Below are 19,364 nucleotides of genomic sequence, written 5' to 3'. Positions count from 1 at the left end.
AATGTTTGGGTGGGCTGGCATCAGGGACCCTTGTAGACCACTTCTCAGTCCTGAGAGGAGGGCCTGAGCCAGTCTTCTCTGGGGGTGGGGTGGGGTGGGGTGGGAACAGAACCCAGTGAATGGTGGTCCAAATATTAGTTCTGATTCATGCTGGAGTGAAGAGAGGTGCCCATGGCCTCAGTGAGTAGCCAAGCCCAGGATTTCAGCCGGCACCTCTGCAATTTCCCCAGCAACTCTGAGCAGAGCCAGATCCACCCATTCCTGAGAGCAGAGGCCAATTCCAACTAAAGGTCTCAGGGTACACAGGGCCCCTTCTGTTTTCAGGGGGTGCCCATTTGTCCCGCACTTATCCTGTGATTACAGAAGCACTTGGTGGGCTGATGCACTTCTCACATGAGGCTGCTAGCGGTGTGTTTTCGCTGGAGTCCTCCTCCTTGCTTTGAGAAGGAGACTCCAGGACAGGGAAGGCAAGTTTCTAGAATGAATGCTGTCCTTACTTCACCCGTGACAGACATCGCTAATCTATCACAGCACTCTATCTCACGGAGTCTGGATAAGGTTTCAGAATCCCCATGCTTGAAATTAGCACTTGATGAGAAGCACTGTGCTATTTGCTGTGGGACCTGGAGGAAGGTTAGGCATGGGTGCCGCCCCGGAAGGGAACTTTCATCATTTCCCTTCCAAAATTGTCAGCTGACTGAGGACAAAGAGAAAGCACCTCCCAGAATGCTGTGAGCGTGGTTCAGTTCGGAACTCCAGCAAGTAGCCTGTGCCAGGCACTGACTCAAGCAGGAGGAACCTGGCCTGATCTGGCTTTGGGGAACCCAGATCTTTCCTCTGATTTTGCTCCTATTGATCAAAACCCCAATTGCAACCATGTGGGAAGTGGCCAGCTGAACCCAGGTCACTCGTCCCCACTCTGCCTTGAGCCTTCCCCCGGGGTCTAATTTTTGTGTGGATCATGTGGCAGTAGCATGTTGCAGTTCAGATGTCTCCACTACCCTGTTCAGAACAGCTTGGGAATGTACAGGCCGACAAGGCTATTTATTTAAATACACACAGAAAAGGGGGGAACACACAAACGGAAAAAATAGTAAGCACTTTTTTTTGTAAACCAATGTCTGTTTTGTTTCATACCTTTCATGTCGTGCTTTGTAAATGTCTTATTTGTGTAATAAATAAAGTTAATGCAAGTAGAAGTGCTGGCACTTAAATCCAGAATATGATGGGATTCCATTTCTTTCTTGCTCTTCAGTTAAGGTCTTAGGTCTGAGCTGCCGGATGGCACCATAGCCCAGGCAGTGGACTGTGCTGAGGGACGGTGACGGGTTTCTTCTCTAACATTGTGTCATCCCGTGGATTGACTGCTTTGTGGGAAGCCAGGCTGGTTGTTGACCTCTGTTCTGCTCTCTGAATGCCAACTGTCTGCTGTGTTCTGTGCTGCTCTGCCTCAGAGAAACCTCAGTCTGGCCAGTGCTGTCCACAGGCATTCCTCTCATATGCTGGGGAACTGAGGGGAGGCATTTGAGCTGGATCCAATCCAGTAAGATACACGGAATAGGTGAAAAGAGAAAGTGTTGGGGAGGGCACGGAAGAAGAGACACAGGGATCCTCTGGGGAAGAATCCAATATGATGGCTCCAGCTTGAGCACAAGACTGACTCATGATGGCTTAGTCAGGTTCTAGGGCTACCACATATGCTGGTCAGTGGTCTGGTGGTTGTCAGATTCATTCCTCTGGAAAATCTTGTTCAAGTCAAAGCCCCAGGCGTTGAGACTCAAGCTGCCTATAGGGTATGGATGCTTTCCTTACCTCCTAGAGCCCTTGTGAGACAGGGTCTCTTGCTGAATGTGGAGCTCATCGATTTGGCTAGAGCCACTGGCCAGCAAGCCTCAGGATCCTCCTGTCTCCATGTCCCCAACACTGGAATGACAGGCACATACTACTGTGCCTGGTGTTTTACTTGGGTCCTAGGGACCTCAGCTAAGGTGCTCGTGACTGTGTGGCAGCTGAACCATCTCCTCACCCTTTACCCCAACTCAGCCCTCCTCAACCCTCTATGCCCAACATTATTTCTGCCTCTCCAGTCTGTTTTAAATTCTATTTGGATATAACGGAAAGTATACACTTTGTCTGTGTGCACGAGTATGTATGTGTTTCTTTGCTAAGTGTACCTTCTGTTTTGAAGACCCAGCTTGAGAACCACCGATGGACCCCACCCTATTAGTTTTCTAGGGTGTAGCAAAAGCCTTAGAAGGAAGAGATGACTTCCCCAGGTCTACTGCATGGTGCAGCTAGCTTCAGGGGACCGAAACCTCCCTTGAGTGGTGGCTCTCCTCCAGGTCCTCTCTGAATTCCTAGTTTGAGAGTTTTTTTTTTCTCTGAAGATCTCAGCAATCTATCCCTAACCTGATCTCTCTTCTGTCTCCACAGGGTAGCTTGGGTAAACCAGCGATCATAACCTGGGGTCCAAAGGGGGGTCTCCTCCATGGACTAGTCATGCAAACATAGAGGATGCTTGAGGCCTTTACCATTCCCTCTTCTGCACAGCTAACAAATGTGATCTCTGGGGTGATGATATGCACAGCGCACAGATTTACTTTTCTATCTGTTTTTTATATTGGTCCTCACTGTGTAACCTGGGTTGGCTCTTGCATGTGTGGTCCTTCTGCCTTACTCATCAAGTGCTACGATACAGTGGCACAGATTGCGATTTCAGGTCAGCATTGAACCCCGCCAGGTGTCACCTCTCCAACTGTCTCCCTGGAGTCACTGTGGTGTTCTGTTGTTTTGAGCATTCTTTTAACTGTTTTATAGATGCTGGAAGCTGAGGCTCAAAAGAACTGACCTGCCCAGAGTTGCATGGTGGGTGGCTGTGACAGAACTGAGATTTGAATCCTGTATAGATGCCAAAGCACCTGTGGATCCAGTGCCCCGAGGGAAAGGCGGTCCTGGGGGAAGGTGCCACCGCTGAGATGAGACCTACTGAGTCACCAGCCAGTCACATTTCTCTGAGCCACAGATTCCCCATCTTCTCTTAGCTGCTCATTCAGTTATAAATATGGCAGAAGATGAAGGTTCTTGAACATTCCATGTATAAGAAGTAATTGGGAATGCAATATCCATATATTCTGACAGGCAAGTCTGGGCTTGGGCCCAGTGCTACCAAGGTGATACTGAAACAGGTGAAATGGGGGTGTCTTCTAAAGCCCTCACCCTCGGGATTATTCAGTGCAGGAAACCTTTATTCTGAAACTTAAACCGAAGCCAGAACGGCAGCCATGCATGGGCAGAGGGAATCACAGCTTGGGGTTCTGTGCAGGCTTCTCTGCCCAGCCCTTGCGGCAGGTCCTGACGATCCACTCATGTTCATCATCATCTGTAGGGAGAGAAGACAGTTAGACCTGTACTCACTAGGACCCTCAGGCCCGGCCCTGGGAGACCCCCAGGTGGGATCTTGGGGCCTGGGTGCCTTCCAGCACCAACTGTTGACCCCGGTGTTTAGCTCTGAATGGCTGGAGCCGATCTTTGTTTAACTGTTACAGCATCCCTCAGCAATGCTCCTAGGCTGGGAAAATGGACCACTAAGTTAGAGAAGAGTGTGTGATTTGAGGACGGAGCTGATGAAGACAGCCCGAGAGCATTTGGCCACCCTGAGTTGATTTGATCCTGTCGGGTGGAGCGGGCACCTCACACTCAAACAAGCACCTGCTGACAACCATACAAGCAGCAGCCTTCTCACACTGGGCCAGACTTTGGCAGAAGTGCTAGGAGACAGTGGGAGACACGGAGGAGACTGCTGGTGTCATCCTTTCAGAGACGGGATGCATCTGTCGCATGGCCTCCCCAACAAGGGCATCTTTCCCACCACCGTGCAGATGAGCAGGGGCTCACGGGTCTGGCCACAGTGCCCAGCCTCCTGGTCAGCATGTGGGAGACCCGGGAGGATCTCAGCCCATGGCTGACACTTCCAAGCTTCACAATCGAGTGAGCACCGATCTTCAGTCCATAAGCAGCGCCCCCCCCTTTCTTTATGGGACCCTCTGTGAATTTATCTGATTTTCCTTTTCTCCCTCTTTCTCTTTTAAATAACACCCAGTCCCTCCCCCAGCACAACAGGGACCCACTCTAATAGCAGGGCATGTACCCCTAAAAATGCATGCAGCTTTGTAAAATATGCCCTCTTGTTTTGTGTGCAAATGTGTTTTTAATTTACAGAAATGGCATTGTGCTGTGAGCCACATTGTGTGGGACTTCTTTCCATCTGGGTCCGTTTCACTTTTCCTGTGGCCAAATGCACAGCTAGTTCTTTGCTTGTTACCACTGCCTCATGTTCCGTAGCTGGCTGCTCTCATGGCTGACTCTGTTCTCCGAGGGTCACCTCCAGCTTCCCAGAACCAGGGACACCAGGCAGAGTGGATACATGGGAGAACTTGCCTGGGTTTTGTTCTGAGAGGAGCACCATGGGGCTGCACACATTTTACTCACCTGTACCCCCTACCACCTGCCTGTCCTTCCTGTCCATCCCTGGCCTCAGGATAGCTTCCTCTGGGTCACAGAAAGAGGCATTTTCTCCCCACCTCTGCTTAACCCACTGCCTCCCATAGGAGAAGGGGACTACCCATTCTCTTCAGGTGACAAACGCTGGACTCTGAGGACCAAGGGGACTCACTGAAAGCTGAAAAGCAGGCTAGTGAAAACCTCCTCCAGCCCTTGCCCAGGGATACTCCCTAGGGTCTCCAGGCCCACACTGGGAAGAAGTTCGTGGATACCTGAATGTGTCACACAAGCCCTGCAGCTCATTGGGTCTCTGTAAGAATACAGCAGGGGTTGGGGAGATCATGTCCCAGAACTGAGGTTTTAGAATCCCAGCTTCTAGAATCTCAGCAAAGTTCATCTTGGCTGTAAGGCTAACTTCTTGGTTGCAGCTTAACTTCTCACCCCAGGGCAAAATTGATGATGTGAGAGCCAAAGCTGCCTCTGCAAGAGCTAGCCCCTGGTAGGTGACCCTCACGCTAGCCCCTGGTAGGTGACCCTCACGCTAGCCCCTGGTAGATGACCCTCACGCTAGCCCCTACCTACCTTCAGTATTTCTCAATGTGACTTAAGAGAAAGGGCTTGCTAGTGAGAATGTGTTCTGCCCTTGGGAGAATGACCAAGGTTCTGCCCTTGGGCCTCAGTTTCCCCTAGCAGGCTGTCTGAATATCCTCGCTAAGGCTGGCAACCCAAGGGTGTGTGGTGGGGTGCTGCGCTGATTTGTCAGCACACAAGGAGTTAACCGCTGGTGGAGCCCACTTTCGCCACACTGTGAGCAGCCTGGTTGATAATTACAGTTCTGAAGTCTCCAGGCTATTCGAATCAGTGCAGCTGCAGCCTCTTCAGCGGTAACCCCTGAAACCAGACAAACTGGGTGTATTGTGCTGAACCAGTCCTCAGGCCCCTCCCTGATGGTTACAAATTGACAGCAATGGACTTAAGAGCCCTCTTCACTACTGGTTTACTCTCTACCTGGCTGCACAGCCACCAATTTGAATCCCAGATGCCTTTCCTCGGGCAGCTGCTCCTCCACCCTCCCTCCACCTCCTTGGTTCCCCTGGCCCTGCCACGCCAGGGTGAGGCTGCTTGAGCACATTTCATCAATATTTAAAATGGAATTAAACCTGTAGCTTTGATTAATGCCTCCTGGAGCCCGAGAGTAGTGATTACTATTTTGCAAATTGCGATTGTTGGAATATGTTAATATGATTGTCTGAGAACATCTTCACCTTCTAGGGTAATTTTCCTCCTTTTTTGGCAGGAGGGGAGGAGGAGGGGAAGAAAGCAAAAAAAAAAAAAAAAGATGGGGAAAACACCCCCACGAACTCTTTAATCAATTGTAAATGATCAGCCTTGGCAGAGTTGTGGGTGGTGCAAAGGGAAGTGGGAACAGGAGGGGAAGACTTCTGGTTTGGTGCATTTAACATCATCCTAAGTTTTTGGATATGGTGATGCCACTCTGGGACACCATCCTAAGGAAGCAATGTCGTAGTTGTCCCCATACTGTTTAGAATCAAGAGGACAGAAAGTGATGTGGGTTTCTAAATTAGGGAATGGTTACTTTGTTGTCTATTCATTCATTTAACAAATGATTTCTAAATACTGTCCTTGCCAGCAACCTTCTGGCGTGGGGAGGAAGCAGTGGGCTCTCACTGTAGGCCATGGGGAGGGGATATTTAGCAGCCAGCGAAAATAATAGTTGTGGAGTCGATATGGCAACACAGGGGAAATGCTTTTGGTGAGATAATAAGCCATAATAATAAGATGATGCAACAAAACAAAACACCTCCCCACAACAAAAATCTGTGAACTTTTATGCAGAAATCCCTACTCCATGTAAAATTGCGGCTCAAAAAAAATTTAAAGTGATAAAATGAATTGGGGTAACTCTGTGATGTGTGATTTTCCTTCCTGTTTTTTGGTGTTTTCCAAATCTTGTTTACTTAATGTGATCTGATCACAGAAAAATGTTTAAATAATCCTTGCCTTTTTTGTCCTGCCCTGCAGTATAATGTCTTGGTGATCTTTATGTGTTTTGTTCATTGAAATACAAGATTTTTAGGTTCCCAAAAACACTAATGTTTTTATACTTCTAAAAAGTAAAAATTCTAGCACAAAATATTGGCAAAAATACACAAAAATCTGAATAGATGCCTTGCAGAGTGACCATCTCCCAAAAGAAAGGAGAAGAAAACACACGCGTGCCCGCGCGTGCACACACACACACACACACACACACACACACACACACAGTAACTTTGCAATGCAGAAACTGACCTCAGCTAGGACCAAGGTTCAGGACAGTGGCAAGCAAACTCCAGGGAACCTGTCTCCTGGTTCTGTTTGGATAGAAATGGCCCTTACTTTTGTGGGCTTCTTCCCCAAACCCTACAATCACAGTCTGATTGGAAGAGAATCATCTAAACTTTCTGCATGAAGGTACATCCTACAAAATACATGACCAGTGCTCCTTAGAACTGCCCCCCAAACCAACACAAAAATCCTAGTGAGGCATGGTAGTGTACACCTTTATTCCCAGCACTGAGGCAGCAGAGGGAGGTGATCTCTGAGACTGAGTCTAGTCTGGGCTCATAGTGAATTCTAGACCAGACAGAGCTACATAATGAGACCCCATCTGAAAACAAATAAAACCCACTAAATAAAACAGAAAAGCTGGAGCAACTGCCACACTTCAGAGGAGCCCACAAAGATACAACTACATGTGTGAGTGGACGTGAGGGAAAGAAAGGGGATTGGATTAAGCCATAGACCTTAGTTAAATTAGTTCACCAACACTAGTATTGGTACAAATGCACTAGTTTACCAAGTGTGTCACACAACAGTGGCTATGAATAAGAGGATGTGGGCATGTGGCGTGCTGAGAATCGCTGTAGGATCCTCACACTGGGCATGTGACTGTAACTGCTCTCAAATAAAATGGGTGTTTCTTCCAAATGCATGAAAACCGAGTGTGCTCCTTACTGATCAGATAACATTCTCGCCAAGAGAAGCCAGACCCCTGAGCACAGCCAGTTGCCCAAGTGAAAACATTCGCTGTTTGTCTCCCTTGGCCCTCACACCGGATTTCTAACATCCTTTCTTAGGTAATGCCGCCCTTTCCATTAGAACCCCCCCCTTTGGGGGTTGCATATCAGATACCCTACATTATGATTCCTAATGGTAGTAGAAATACACTTACGAAGCAGCAACAAAAATAACTTTATGGTTGGGTCACCATAACATGAGGGACTGTATTAGAGGGTCCCAGCATTGGGAAGGCTGGGAATCATTGGCCTAGAGCTAAGCTCTTGGTGCAGGGACCACTGTACCCAGCACACGTAGGTGCCCAGTAAATGTTTTGCCAGGTGAATCTGAATAAGCCTTTTCCATCCTGATTTGCCTCAGGAGTCTGCAGCTAGAGAGGGAAGTTTCCAGCTAGCCTGGGATACCTGGACCTTCTAAAACACCAGAGTAGGATACTCGCCTGATAGGCACAAGGAAAACTTAAGTTCTGTCTTCAGCGAAAAAAAAAAAAGAATCAAAAAGGCCTAAACAAGAACAAGCCAGCTGTGGTATACTTTAAATCCAGACATCAGATTACTCCTTTTAACACAAGCAACTGTTGATCTAGGTGTGATGCTCTGAGATTTCTTTCAGAAGTCTAAATTCCTATAGTGGTAAAGGCTATGGATTGGGAAGGGGCCTATGCATTTACTTGTCTGGACACAAAGGATCTCATGATGTGTGTAGACTGGGCCCTCATGCTCACCTCCACTCCACCCTCACAAGCCCTGTCTGGATGCCAGACCTCCCTGACAATGAAGCCAAGGTCATGGTTGCTTCAAACAGCAGCCACATACATCATCAGGGCCTAGCACAGACCCAGAACATTTAAAGTACTTAATAACTAACTATATGGTGAACAAATGAATAAAGAAATGTAAACTTGGGGACATAAAAGTAATAGATTCACTCTTTGGGACTGAGATCAAAAAAAAAAAAAAAAAAAAAAGAATATCCTCCCTCCTTGGGCAAATGGAGCTCCTCAGATAGTAGGAAGTTGCCAAGTACAGGCCCAGGACTGCTAGCAGCTGCTGCCTTTTGTGTCCTGAGGCCATAGGTTGGGCGCTTCACCACCTGGCCGAGGATCATACCTGAGGACTAACCATTTGCAGGAATGCCAAACCTGACTGGCCTATGATTTCCCTTCCAGCAAAGATGGAGAAGGACCAGCCTGCACAGGCCAGATATGGGCCAGGCCTGCCGAGCTGTGCACAGGTCACAGAAGGGGACAGCAGTTGAGTCTGCAGGTTAGCATGGTACTGAAGCAAGAAGAGCAGAGAGGGGGGCAGTGTGGCTGCACGCTGGTTAAGAGTGTGGCTTTTGAGGGCTGGAGAGATGGCTCAGTGGGACAAGTGTGAGGACGTGAGGTCAGACACCAGCATCTGTGTAAGTGTGTAACTTTGCGGTAGATAGGGTGGATGGGTGGATCCTTGAGGCTTGCTGGCTTTGCCGTCTAGATGAAACTAGCTTGCTGACTAGCTCCAGGTCCAATGAGAGACCCTTCCTCAAAACTAATAAGGTAAAGAGCAACAGAAGAAGGTAACTGCAGTTACCTCTGACCTCTATGTGTACAACACACAAGGAAGTGCACACACTCACACACACAATATGGCTTTGGAGCTCTGTGCCACTACTTTGGGCAAGAGGTTGCCACCTTGCTGGGCCTGTTTGCCCCTCTAAAAATGTCTCTACCAGGAAGCTTTGCCATGAAGTCATGTCTGTAACATGCTTAGGACAACTCTTGGTGCACAGGGAATGCCAAAGACCCAGAGAGAAGCCAGAAGTTAGTTGTCTTTACAAGGTAGGACTTCTGAACTAGACAGACCTGGGTCAGATGAAGAGCCACCCACTTGCTGGGTGAGCAGCCCTTCTCCACTTCTGAGGCAGGATCCCATCTGCATGGTGGGTTGAACCAGACCTCCTACAGAAGGCAGGGGAAGTCTAGCCGGGAAGAAGGGTGCTCCATGAACACTGAGGAGGTGAAAGCTAGACATTGTTCCAGTGGGTCCTTAATTCCCAAACTGGATGATTGCAAGGGTGTGTTCCCTAAGGGACTCACCAGTGTACCCTTGGGACTTCTGGGTCCCTGCCAGATATGGGGTGAGGGGAACCACAGGGAGGAGGTCTTTACTCAGAATAGGCACCAAGAGGATCAAGAGGTACAGCTCAGCTAATGAGTTCTGTTCAAAGCTAAGAGGACAGGTTGGGGCAGGTAAGCTGTGGTGGGCAAACAGGTAAATTGGGGTCACTGGGCACCCACAAGCTGGGCTCTTGGCACACCTTTGGGTTATGTAACCCTGTGGTCACCACTCCTATGCAAATTCCACTAGTGTAAGGGGAGGGGTGTGGACTGGGAAAGGGAGGAGACCCAGAATGAACAAAGCAGCAGACCTCAGGGAGGGAGGGCAGCCTAGGCCAGAGCCAAGTGGGGCTGAGCTTTGTGTGTGCATGTGAGTGTGTGTGTGTGTGTGTGTGAGTGCATGTGTGTGTGCATGTGGTGTGGGGGGGGTGTGAGTGTGTGTATATGTATGTGTCTGTGCGTGTGTGTGTACATTCATCCCTCCTCAACGAGAGAAGGTACTGCATCGCTTACCATAAGGAAAGCTTAGGAGATGTAGTGACCTTCTTCACTCCATTGGTGCAGAGTGGGAGGCTCAGTGAAGCTGCTATTGTGTGTAGGGAACAAATGCCCATTCTACTGTGTGCCTGTGAGTGTGCCAGTGGTTATGTTTGAGGGTGGAAGGAACACACTGTAATGCATGGAACTCTGGTGTATGTGTGGCACACTGCGTGGAGCTGGCTGACTGTGGCAGTGGGGATGTATCTGAAGTTGGAGTGTATGGGATCACAAATACAGGGAAGAGACACTGCCAACCTGAACAGCCAACCTCGTCATGCCAGGCTGGCAGTGGGTCCGGGGCCAGGCCAGGCTCTGGGACAGAGAGCATCTGTCACAGGACACTGCCCTTTACTCCTGGGGTCAATGCCAACAGGAGTCCAGATGGGGATGGAGTTACAAATCAAATTAGACGTTCAGCCCATGGCAGGCATCCACCCCATAGCCCTGCCCCACCTTCAGTACAAATGACAAATGCATGAGATGGTGGAGGTGGACCAATGCCACTATGCCCTAGCATTCCTTTCACAACTCCCAACAAAAAGACTTGGAACTTTTCTGGTGGTGGTGGTGGCCAGAGGCGAAGACCTCAGTACTGTCAATATTGACTGAGAAGTCCCTGCCCAGGCAGACCCTGCTGCAGGCAGGTGAGAAGCCATAGGCTGCTCTTGTCTCTCCTTGTAGTGAAGTATCCTCTTGGGAGTGGATTAGGACAAACCACATCACCCCTTGGTAACCAGAGCTGCAGAACCCAGCATCCTCAAGCTTGCCAAGGCCCATTCAGATATAAGAGGCTTGGAAATAAAAAAGGAAATGGTAAGACTGAAATAAATAAATATTATAATTAATGCATTCAAACTTGATTAGTTATTAACTGTAGAAATCAAAACAATTTTATTATCCTTGAAATCTATTTGCAGGCTGTTTCTTCATTTTGCCAGAATTCTGTGCTGTACATACCCCTCCCAAGAAATCAGAGCTAGTATAACAGAACTGCAGTCAAATAATGGACCATGAAGAGTTGGAGAGACCCAACAGTAAACAGAGCTTGTATTTTGTTTTAATATATTGAAATGATGGGGATAGAGGCCTTAGGAGCTCTCATTGGGGACAGGAGAATTAAGAATCTCAGGAATCTCAGAATTTATCTGGGGCCAGGTGCTGGGCACCCCAGGAACACATGCCCTCCCTCAGTGGACCTCATGGATGCTTCTGAAAATCTGGCTGATGTGGCTTAGGGTGGAAGTTGTGAGTGCTTCAGTTGCTGGGTAAGGGGAAAAGTGCCCCGAGACCAAAAAAAAAAAAAAAAAAAAAAAAAAAAAAAAAAAAAAAAAAAAAAAAAAAAAAAAAAAAAACCTTAGAAGTTCTTTAGGAAGGCCCTAGGCTAGAAGGACACTTCTCTGAGTGCCACAGTTTTTGACCACGTTGGAACAAAGAAGAGAACCTGTTGTTGAGGTGACGAAACACACATGACTTGTGCTTGTGAGTGATACTAGTCTAGAACCATCATCTGTGTCCAGTGTGGACAGGAGGCATTCAGGAGTGGGGACTGCACACCTGGCCTCTCTCCCACCCCAGAGCAAGTGCATGCTGAGTGGAGGGTGCAGGAGACTCACACTGTTGGTACCACACTATTCTTCCTGCTTCCCTACCTTTACTATTTGAGCACTAATAATTGAAATGCCTGCTATAGTAATAAGACAATTCAGCAAAGCTGAGTACCAGAGCCAAGGTCACCCTGGCAGCCTGATTTCATAGCATCTGCTCCTTTTGCCGTGATCTCTGGTTTACGTGGATGGTGGAAGCCAGTGTACAGCTGGCAGAGGCTAGATTAGGCTGGGGTGGCTGAGACAAACAGGAGGGATGGGAACTATTCTTCGACACTGGTTTTGCAGGTCAATGTTACCATCTCTGGATCACAGGGGAGGGGTTTCAGGCTCAGAACCAAAGCCTCTCCACAGGCTCACCAGCGACAGATGTGGTGCAGCGACAGCCACATCTGTCTTCATCCCTGCAGCCTGTGGTGTGGCCATGCCCCACTTCCTGAGAAGCCCTTCTGCAGCTCTGGCCCTAACTGTTCACTGACTGAGGGATGGAAGTCAAACACCCTAACCAGCATTCACTCACTTCATCCTCTGTCTCGAACACACAGCTCAGACCCTCTTGGACACACCCATCAAAGCCCTGCTGGACATCACTGCTTTGGGAAGCCCCCTTGAGTCCTCCCCCAGCCTCTAACACACAAGCAGGTCAGAGTGCTAAATCTGAGGACCCCCTACTGTTCCTTCCCTTTCTTTTAACAAACCCCATCTCTTGCTCTTGAAGGTCAGCCTTAGCACCTCATTTTCTGGGCCATTATCTCAACCACACAGGACACAGTCACATTTAGCTCACTGCTGTTGCAGCTCTGGGCACCCGAGAAATGAGGGCATTCTTAGTTTTGGAAGAAAGAACCTCATACTCAATATTTTAAATTAAATATGAACATGAACATCACAGGCCACATGGAAGTGTGTTGGACTGCCTTCCACGTGTCATTTGTGGTTCATTTGAGCACGGGGCTCCCTGAAGGCCCCAGGCTTCCGGTCTCTGCCTTTCTCCATCCTGCTCTGATCTGAGGTTTTGGGGAAAGCTCTGCGCTGTCATATGAAGCCCTCATGTACACAGGAGAAAAGCGAAGACCCAAGTCTCGGGTGTCAGAGGATCTGATGGTTGATAAGAAAGGATGAAGATGAGAGGCCTGTACCCCAAAACCAAACACCAAGGAGAGATCTGGGAACAGCAGGCCACAGGTTCAGTTTTCAAAGCAGTATCAAAAGCAGGTGGGTGGAGGCCAGAGACTAGCCTGCTAGGGAACTCTGGCTCTCTGGCTGTGTGGTGTGAAGGACGTACCTGTTTTCGACTTTCTATCTGTGGTACAAAATCATCATTCCCGTGATCATGGCATGTACTGCCCCATGAGCAGAAGCATGCTCTGTTCCCTAGACTGCCTGCACCAGTTTCATGCTCACTGTAACTCTATATGACAGGTCCTCTATTACTCCCATCTTTCACAGGACTCTGCATTTCAGAGAAGGCAAGCCACCTGCTCAAAGATCGCAGTGCATCTCCAAGAGTTGCCCTGTGGCTCTAGCGGCCCTCAGATCTAGGTATGGGCTTCAGCTAAGTACCCTCCCTGACTTCCAGAGCTGAACTGAGGAAGAGAGATGAGGCTTCTGCCCATGGGTTCTGGCCTTGCACTAACTTCCATTAAAGGAGACAAAACAAACCATGCTGGCCAGGCTGATTCCAGCTGCGGAAGGGGAAGCTATGGCCTCTGGATGCCTTCAGGAGGCTGCCCTGGGGGCAGGGAAGCATTGTTAGCACAGTCCTTGGTCCCGCAGTTGGAAAGGGGATTTCCAAGAGAGAGTGACAGTGGGCAGTTCTGTAGGTCAGGAAGGGGCAGCAAGCAGGGCAGGCTGTCATTACCAAGCATGGATCTTGGCAGGGACCCGTGGGTAGCTTTCAAATGGACCAGTCTTACCCTTCCTAGGCCAACTTCTGTTTGGGAAGAGGGCCCCATAGCTTTACCTATGTTATCAGAGAGACCTGGGTTCAAATGCTGGCTCTTCCATTTAACAGAGGCATAATTGTTAGCAAATAACATACTCCCTGGGCCTCAGTTTTCCCATCTGTCAAGTAGGGAAAATAGCATTCCTCAAAGGCTGGGGATGGGCTAAGCTTCTGGCACAGTAGAGGCTTCCGTGTCCCTTCTGCTGACGGCTCATATCCACGTCTGCTAGGAGGGATGTGTGCTCTGTAAGGGCATTTTATCTGGCAGTTCCAAGTGTGATATTATCCCTCTACAAAGCCTTCATTATGGTGCTGCTGACAATGCCACAGATAAAGCAGGGATGCCCCTGCGTGCCAGCCTCCAGGTGATTATAACATTTGGGTAAATTGCCTTTTGTCTTGTTAGAGAGCTAGCAGTGGGAGTGGCCGTGCGGGAGCCTCACTGGCCCACTTACAGAAAACCCCAGGGAGGCTCCACCGAGAGATAGCCTGGGTTTGGGGCAGAAGCTGCAGCTGTCAGTGGAAATTCAGGGTTCTAGCCCTGGCTGGACGGACCATGGTTGACAGTGTGAGGGTCAGGCCTGGGGTTGGTCATCTTGGGGGAAGCAGCTGCTTCAAGATGAGGGGAGTCTTGACTTTCTATAGCCCTGGAGGACTCTCTTTCTGAGCTAGATTTTGAGCATAAAGTAAGCAGAGGACCCATCTTAGCAAAGCGGCCATCTGTAGCTCAGACGGCTCCATCTCAGGTGCTGGGAAGGCCCTTGGCTCCCCCACCAGCAAACGCCGCCTTCTCATTCAGAGCCAGCCCCCCCCCCAGCAAACCCCGCCTTCTCACTCAGAGCCAGCCCCAACCCCATGGCTATTTAGCTTTGGAATAAGCTGGCCCTGGGCTTAATTCCAGCTCTGCTGACCACGAGCCACCCCACCTCCATCTCACCATCTGTGAAGTGGGAACGATCAGGAGAGCTACTTGCCAAGCCTGCTGGTGTCACGGGAGGTGGAGGCCTATCCCTGGGATGCAGCAGGGGTGCTCATAACCGCCATAACATCCCACATCCCACATGCCCCTTGGTTCCCTTCTGTTGAGCATCTGGGATGTTTAAACTTCTGAAGACTAAACTGGCCTTCCATTTTCAGGTGTACAGTCTGCAGCTGACATATTCTAGAGTTGCCTGGGGTGGTTGCCCGTCCCCTGTGAACGGGCCTGGCATGCAGGTGAGCCTGAATATGACTCCCATCTGTGCTGAATTTCCTGGGGGAGATTCTTTAAACTCACTGAGCCTCAGCTTGTCAAATGTGGCTGACAGCAGGACTTCCTCCTACGTGAGAGTGGATGTCCACTCAGTGGTAGATCTTACCACCATCTTCCTCTTCCTCCCAAAGGCTCCAGACAGCACAGGCCAGGTCACAGCCCTTCTTCCCACTGCCCACTGAACCAAGCACACATTCAAGTGAGGTCCATGGTCTTAATTTTGAATTCTGTCTGGGACCCACAGGTTCAAGCGTAAAATGGGCCTCTCTGCAAATAATCTCCAGCGTGTGATATTTTTATGAAACCAAGCCATTGTTTCTGATTGAAGAAAAGTCGGTGCTATTTTGAAGAGAAGCGCGATTAGGCAGTGGCGTTCTCTTTCACCACTGGGAATTAGACGCCGTTTGAGAGATTGTGAGCGCCAGGACATTTGCCAGATGTGCTTGATTCTACACTGCAGACAACAAAGGGGATAATGTTGGCGGGAATCTTGCCGGCACTGCTGCTGATCGGATATTCTTTGGGGATGATACTGAGACCTTTCAGGAAGGATTTCAGCTTTTACATACACTAATTTGGGATGCTCACTCTCTGTCTTGCACAAAGCAAATTTAGTTCATTGTTAGCTGTATCTGTTAAAATGGTTACAAGGGTTTTTCCTTGAATATTAATAATGTGCCTTTCATCGGCGACTCGCGTGGGTTGTCATTAATTGGGAGGGGGAGTGAGGATTAGTGGCATAGTACTCTCAGAGATGATTCCTGCTAGTGCTACGGAGGTGAGCAACAGACACATAAAAAGATGCATGAACAAAATGCCGACGTCACTTTGGCTAATCGGTCCTGAGGTGAAGGCGGCACATGGGTGAGGGGGCAGCACTAGTTAATCTCTTGTTTTTTCATCGTATTAAAGGCAATTGACCTGAATATCTTCAAATGCTTCCTCATCGGATCAAAGTGTAGAAAGGACCAGTTTTTTAAAAAGGTTACGCTTAATTGGGAGACTGTAGTGGTTTTGTCTTAAGACTCGAGAGTGGGGCTTCTCATCCATTTGGGAGCCTTTCTGAGCTCCAGTGACTGTGTTTGGGAGAGGGACAACCATGACTCATGTATGCCCAGACTTAAGAGGCCAATGAGCATGAAACGAGTTAGTGCACATTCACAAGAAGAAAATAATAGTGTATTTACCAGCGTGCTGTGCCTAGGACAGAGCAGCCAGGCAGTGGACACAGAGGGAGAAAGTCTATTCAGCTTGTGTTGTCAAAGGTTCCCGGCCAAGTGTGCCAAGCTGCCACCTGGTGAGAGTGGCATCTCAGTGGAGGGTGACATGTGAAGGGTTGGCTGTGGCACTGGAACCCAGGTCTCACAGACTTTTGTGATGGGATGTCCCAAGTGACCTAAGGGTCTCCCCTAGGGCTCCACCTCCTGATAACACCCCCTGGGCCCCCGACCCTTCAACACTTGGAGCTCTGAGGGGCTGTGCCCACAGCCGAACTACAGCAAACAAGCTTTGGGTTTGGACCAAACTTTGTCAACAGCTGTGTGACCAACCAGAAGCAAATTCTGTTTTTAAAGACTTATTTTATGTGTATGTATATGCCTGCCTGGTGCTCACACAATCCAGAAGAAGGTGTCAGATCTCCTGGAACTGGAGTTACAGAGAGGGCTGTGAGCCACCATGTGGTGCTGGGACTCGAACACGGGTCCTCTGCAGGAGCAGCAAATGGTCTAACCACTGAGACATCTCTCCAGGCTCCCATAAGGAACTTGCTAGCCTGTCTGACATCACACTGTAAACTACAGGTCACGCGAGTTCTCCTGTTAGAGATAAGGTGAGGGTGAGAGCTGAGAGAAGTCCAAAGCCCAGGGCCTGGCCAGCCTCCTCTCCAGGGAGCTTTCCAGCCTTGCCCCCTGAGAGGGGAGTGTGCGGGGGAAGTCATCCTGAAGTGACATCATGCTGGCCTCCTGGCCTGGCTCCCTGCTAATGCTGAGGGACGAGGAGGTCTGTGGCAGGTGCAGGAAGGCGGGAAAGGCTGTCTGTGCTGCGGCTCACTCTCGGATGGCTGGTAGCCTGGGTGGACTTGAACATGGTATAGAACACAGGATGGGGAAGGTGAACCCAGACCTGGACCCTAGCTCCCAGTAGCATTTTGTTTCCCAGGCTGAACAGGGAGGAGGCAGCAAAATTAGCATAGCCAATCACACTTGTCTCCCAAGAGACTTCTTTGCTCCTTAGCATCCAGAGAAAACATAATAAGCCCCAGGGCCCTACTTACTCCTCTTTCCTCCAGCCTGAGTCAGTAATCACCATAGTGATGGCGGCCTCGAGCCGCCAATCACTGAACACCTGTGGGGCCAGGTGCTGGGCTGCCTAGTCATGTACTTATTCTCCCTTTGCCCCGCAGATCCTCCAGAGAGATGTTACCACAATACCCATTTCATAGATGAGGAAACTGAGGCTCTTAGAGCACAAAGTGAGGTATCCATGATCACACAGCTCACCTACCATTGATGGGGTTCTAGGCCCTGCGTCTTTAATAGCTACAGCCCCTCTCCCAGTCCTTAGGCCTCTCATGGGACAGAAGGTCCTAAACAAGCCTGGTTTGTTGTGTTTGCTGTACTGAGAGGGGCGTGCACTAACTGTGCCCAGTGGCTATCACTTACTAGTTACTGTTCTAAGACAGGAAGCTCCAGGGAGGAATGGAAAGGTCACTAATGGGGAGATGGAATAGTTCCAGTGCCTCCAGCCTGCCTGCCACTCTGAGACCTGACACTCTCATCTCAGGACATCTCCTGCCTCCGTTCCAGATGCCAGCATGTACATATGGAGGCGTTCATGAGGCTTGAGGCAGCACACGAGCAGAAGCTGAGAGGCGGACAGAAATGGCTAAGGCGTCTAGCTATACAGCAGGGACCTGAGTACTGTGTGCCCACCTAGCAGCTAAGCCCAAGCTCAAACATTAGACCAAGAAACACAAACCCTGCAGATCAGATATGGCCTGAGTCCCCACATTATGACCCTATGTTGGCCAGTGAGATGATTTGAAACCTTGGCACCATGTAGAAATATAACGATTGCTTTCATTCAAAATAGCAAGTTGTCTATTATGTGTGAGAACTGAACTTTGAATCTCAGAAGGAGAACACGTGAGATGTGAGAGGAGGGGCGCTACCTGCCTGCCTTTTCTTTTACAAAGACGTGATCTGCTCATGGGACCCGTGAGATGCCAGGAACGGTGATGACAGACATAGTCGCCCAGTCCATGACCTCATGAGCTCCCACTGTCACAGGCTAAGCACTGCTGGGAAGCCTGTGTGACCTTAGAGGAGAGCGAGGCAGGCGGAGCCAGCAAAGGCCACCTCTGGCAGTCCTTGGAGAGAGCTGTGAAGTCAGCATAGTGCCGAGCAGCCAGCACCTACCAAAGAGCAGACTAGAAAACACTGAGCATTGCGTGTGTGCAGTAGGCATATGCACACGGGCTGTGTCACGTGTGCGGTCATCGGGAGTAAACACTCCTGATGTGCCTCAGGGCCCGTGCCTTTCCCTGCTGCTGTGACAAAAGCAACTTGAGGTAGGAAGACTCCACAGGGCCCACAGTCTGGGTTATAGTCCAGGCGAAGTCAGGAGGCAAGAGCCCGGGAGAGCTGGGCGCACCCACCATGGTGCTCAGCCTGCTGGCTCCACTCTTACATAGCCTTGCCCAGGGAATGGTGCCACCCACAGGAGAAAGGTCAGCTCATCTCAAGTAGGTATTAATGTAACTCCTCATAGACACATCCCCAGCGACACTCTCCTCCCAGAGGACTCAATTTTGCCAAGTTGATAATGAAAACTAACTGACATAGCCTAAAGCCAAACTCAGGAGAGCCCAGGTCGCCCGCTCATATCCTGGAATGCTGGAGGTTTGTAAACCTTTTTAGTGAGTAGAAGGGTGGATTTAAATTATCACTAAAAGCCTAGCACAGCTTGCATGCCTGTGATGCTAGCTACTTGGAAGGATGAAGCAAGAGATGTGTTTGAGCCCAGGAGTTCAAGGCCAGCCTGAGCAACATAGCAAGGCTTTGCCTCAAAAGAAAAGTTAATTTCACAGTAACTGAGTGTGGCGGGTGCCACAGTCCCCAGCTAGGAAAGGCATCTCTTGGGCTGGAGAGATGGCTCAGCAGTGAAGAGCATCCTCATGGTGGCTTACATTCAGAGAACTGGGGCCAGAACTGTAACCCAGGTTTTATGGGTCACCAGCCTGGGCCTACCAGGGTCCTTTCAGTTGCTCTCTCCCACCCACCATCTTACCAGAAGGATTTCCTACCTAAACTTAACTCTTTTGCCCTTTCTTTTCTGTGTAAT

At 49.5% G+C, this 19,364-nt stretch overlaps 1 protein-coding gene across 2 annotated transcripts in view; it reads right to left on the bottom strand.

Annotated features, from left to right (window-relative positions):
• Positions 1-1,243: 1,243 nt before the first annotated feature.
• Morn5 (MORN repeat containing 5) overlaps positions 1,244-19,364 on the bottom strand; it is a 33,970-nt gene continuing 15,849 nt past the window's right edge. The window contains exon 5 of one of the 2 annotated variants that reach the window (XM_050126813.1): positions 1,244-3,379. In XM_050126813.1, the coding sequence (XP_049982770.1) occupies positions 3,300-3,379 (80 nt within the window). In that variant the 3' untranslated portion in view covers positions 1,244-3,299. The remainder of the gene's footprint in view (positions 3,380-19,364) is intronic. The other variant, XM_050126812.1, reaches the window with a different exon arrangement.

This window comes from Alexandromys fortis, unplaced genomic scaffold, assembly GCF_014885135.2.
Source record: "Alexandromys fortis isolate MF-2015 unplaced genomic scaffold, M_Fortis_MF-2015_v1.1 scaffold_268, whole genome shotgun sequence".
NCBI classification, from domain to species: Eukaryota; Metazoa; Chordata; class Mammalia; order Rodentia; family Cricetidae; genus Alexandromys; species Alexandromys fortis.
The sequence above is the reverse complement of the archived record's forward strand: the minus strand, read 5'-3'. Positions and strand labels throughout refer to the sequence as shown.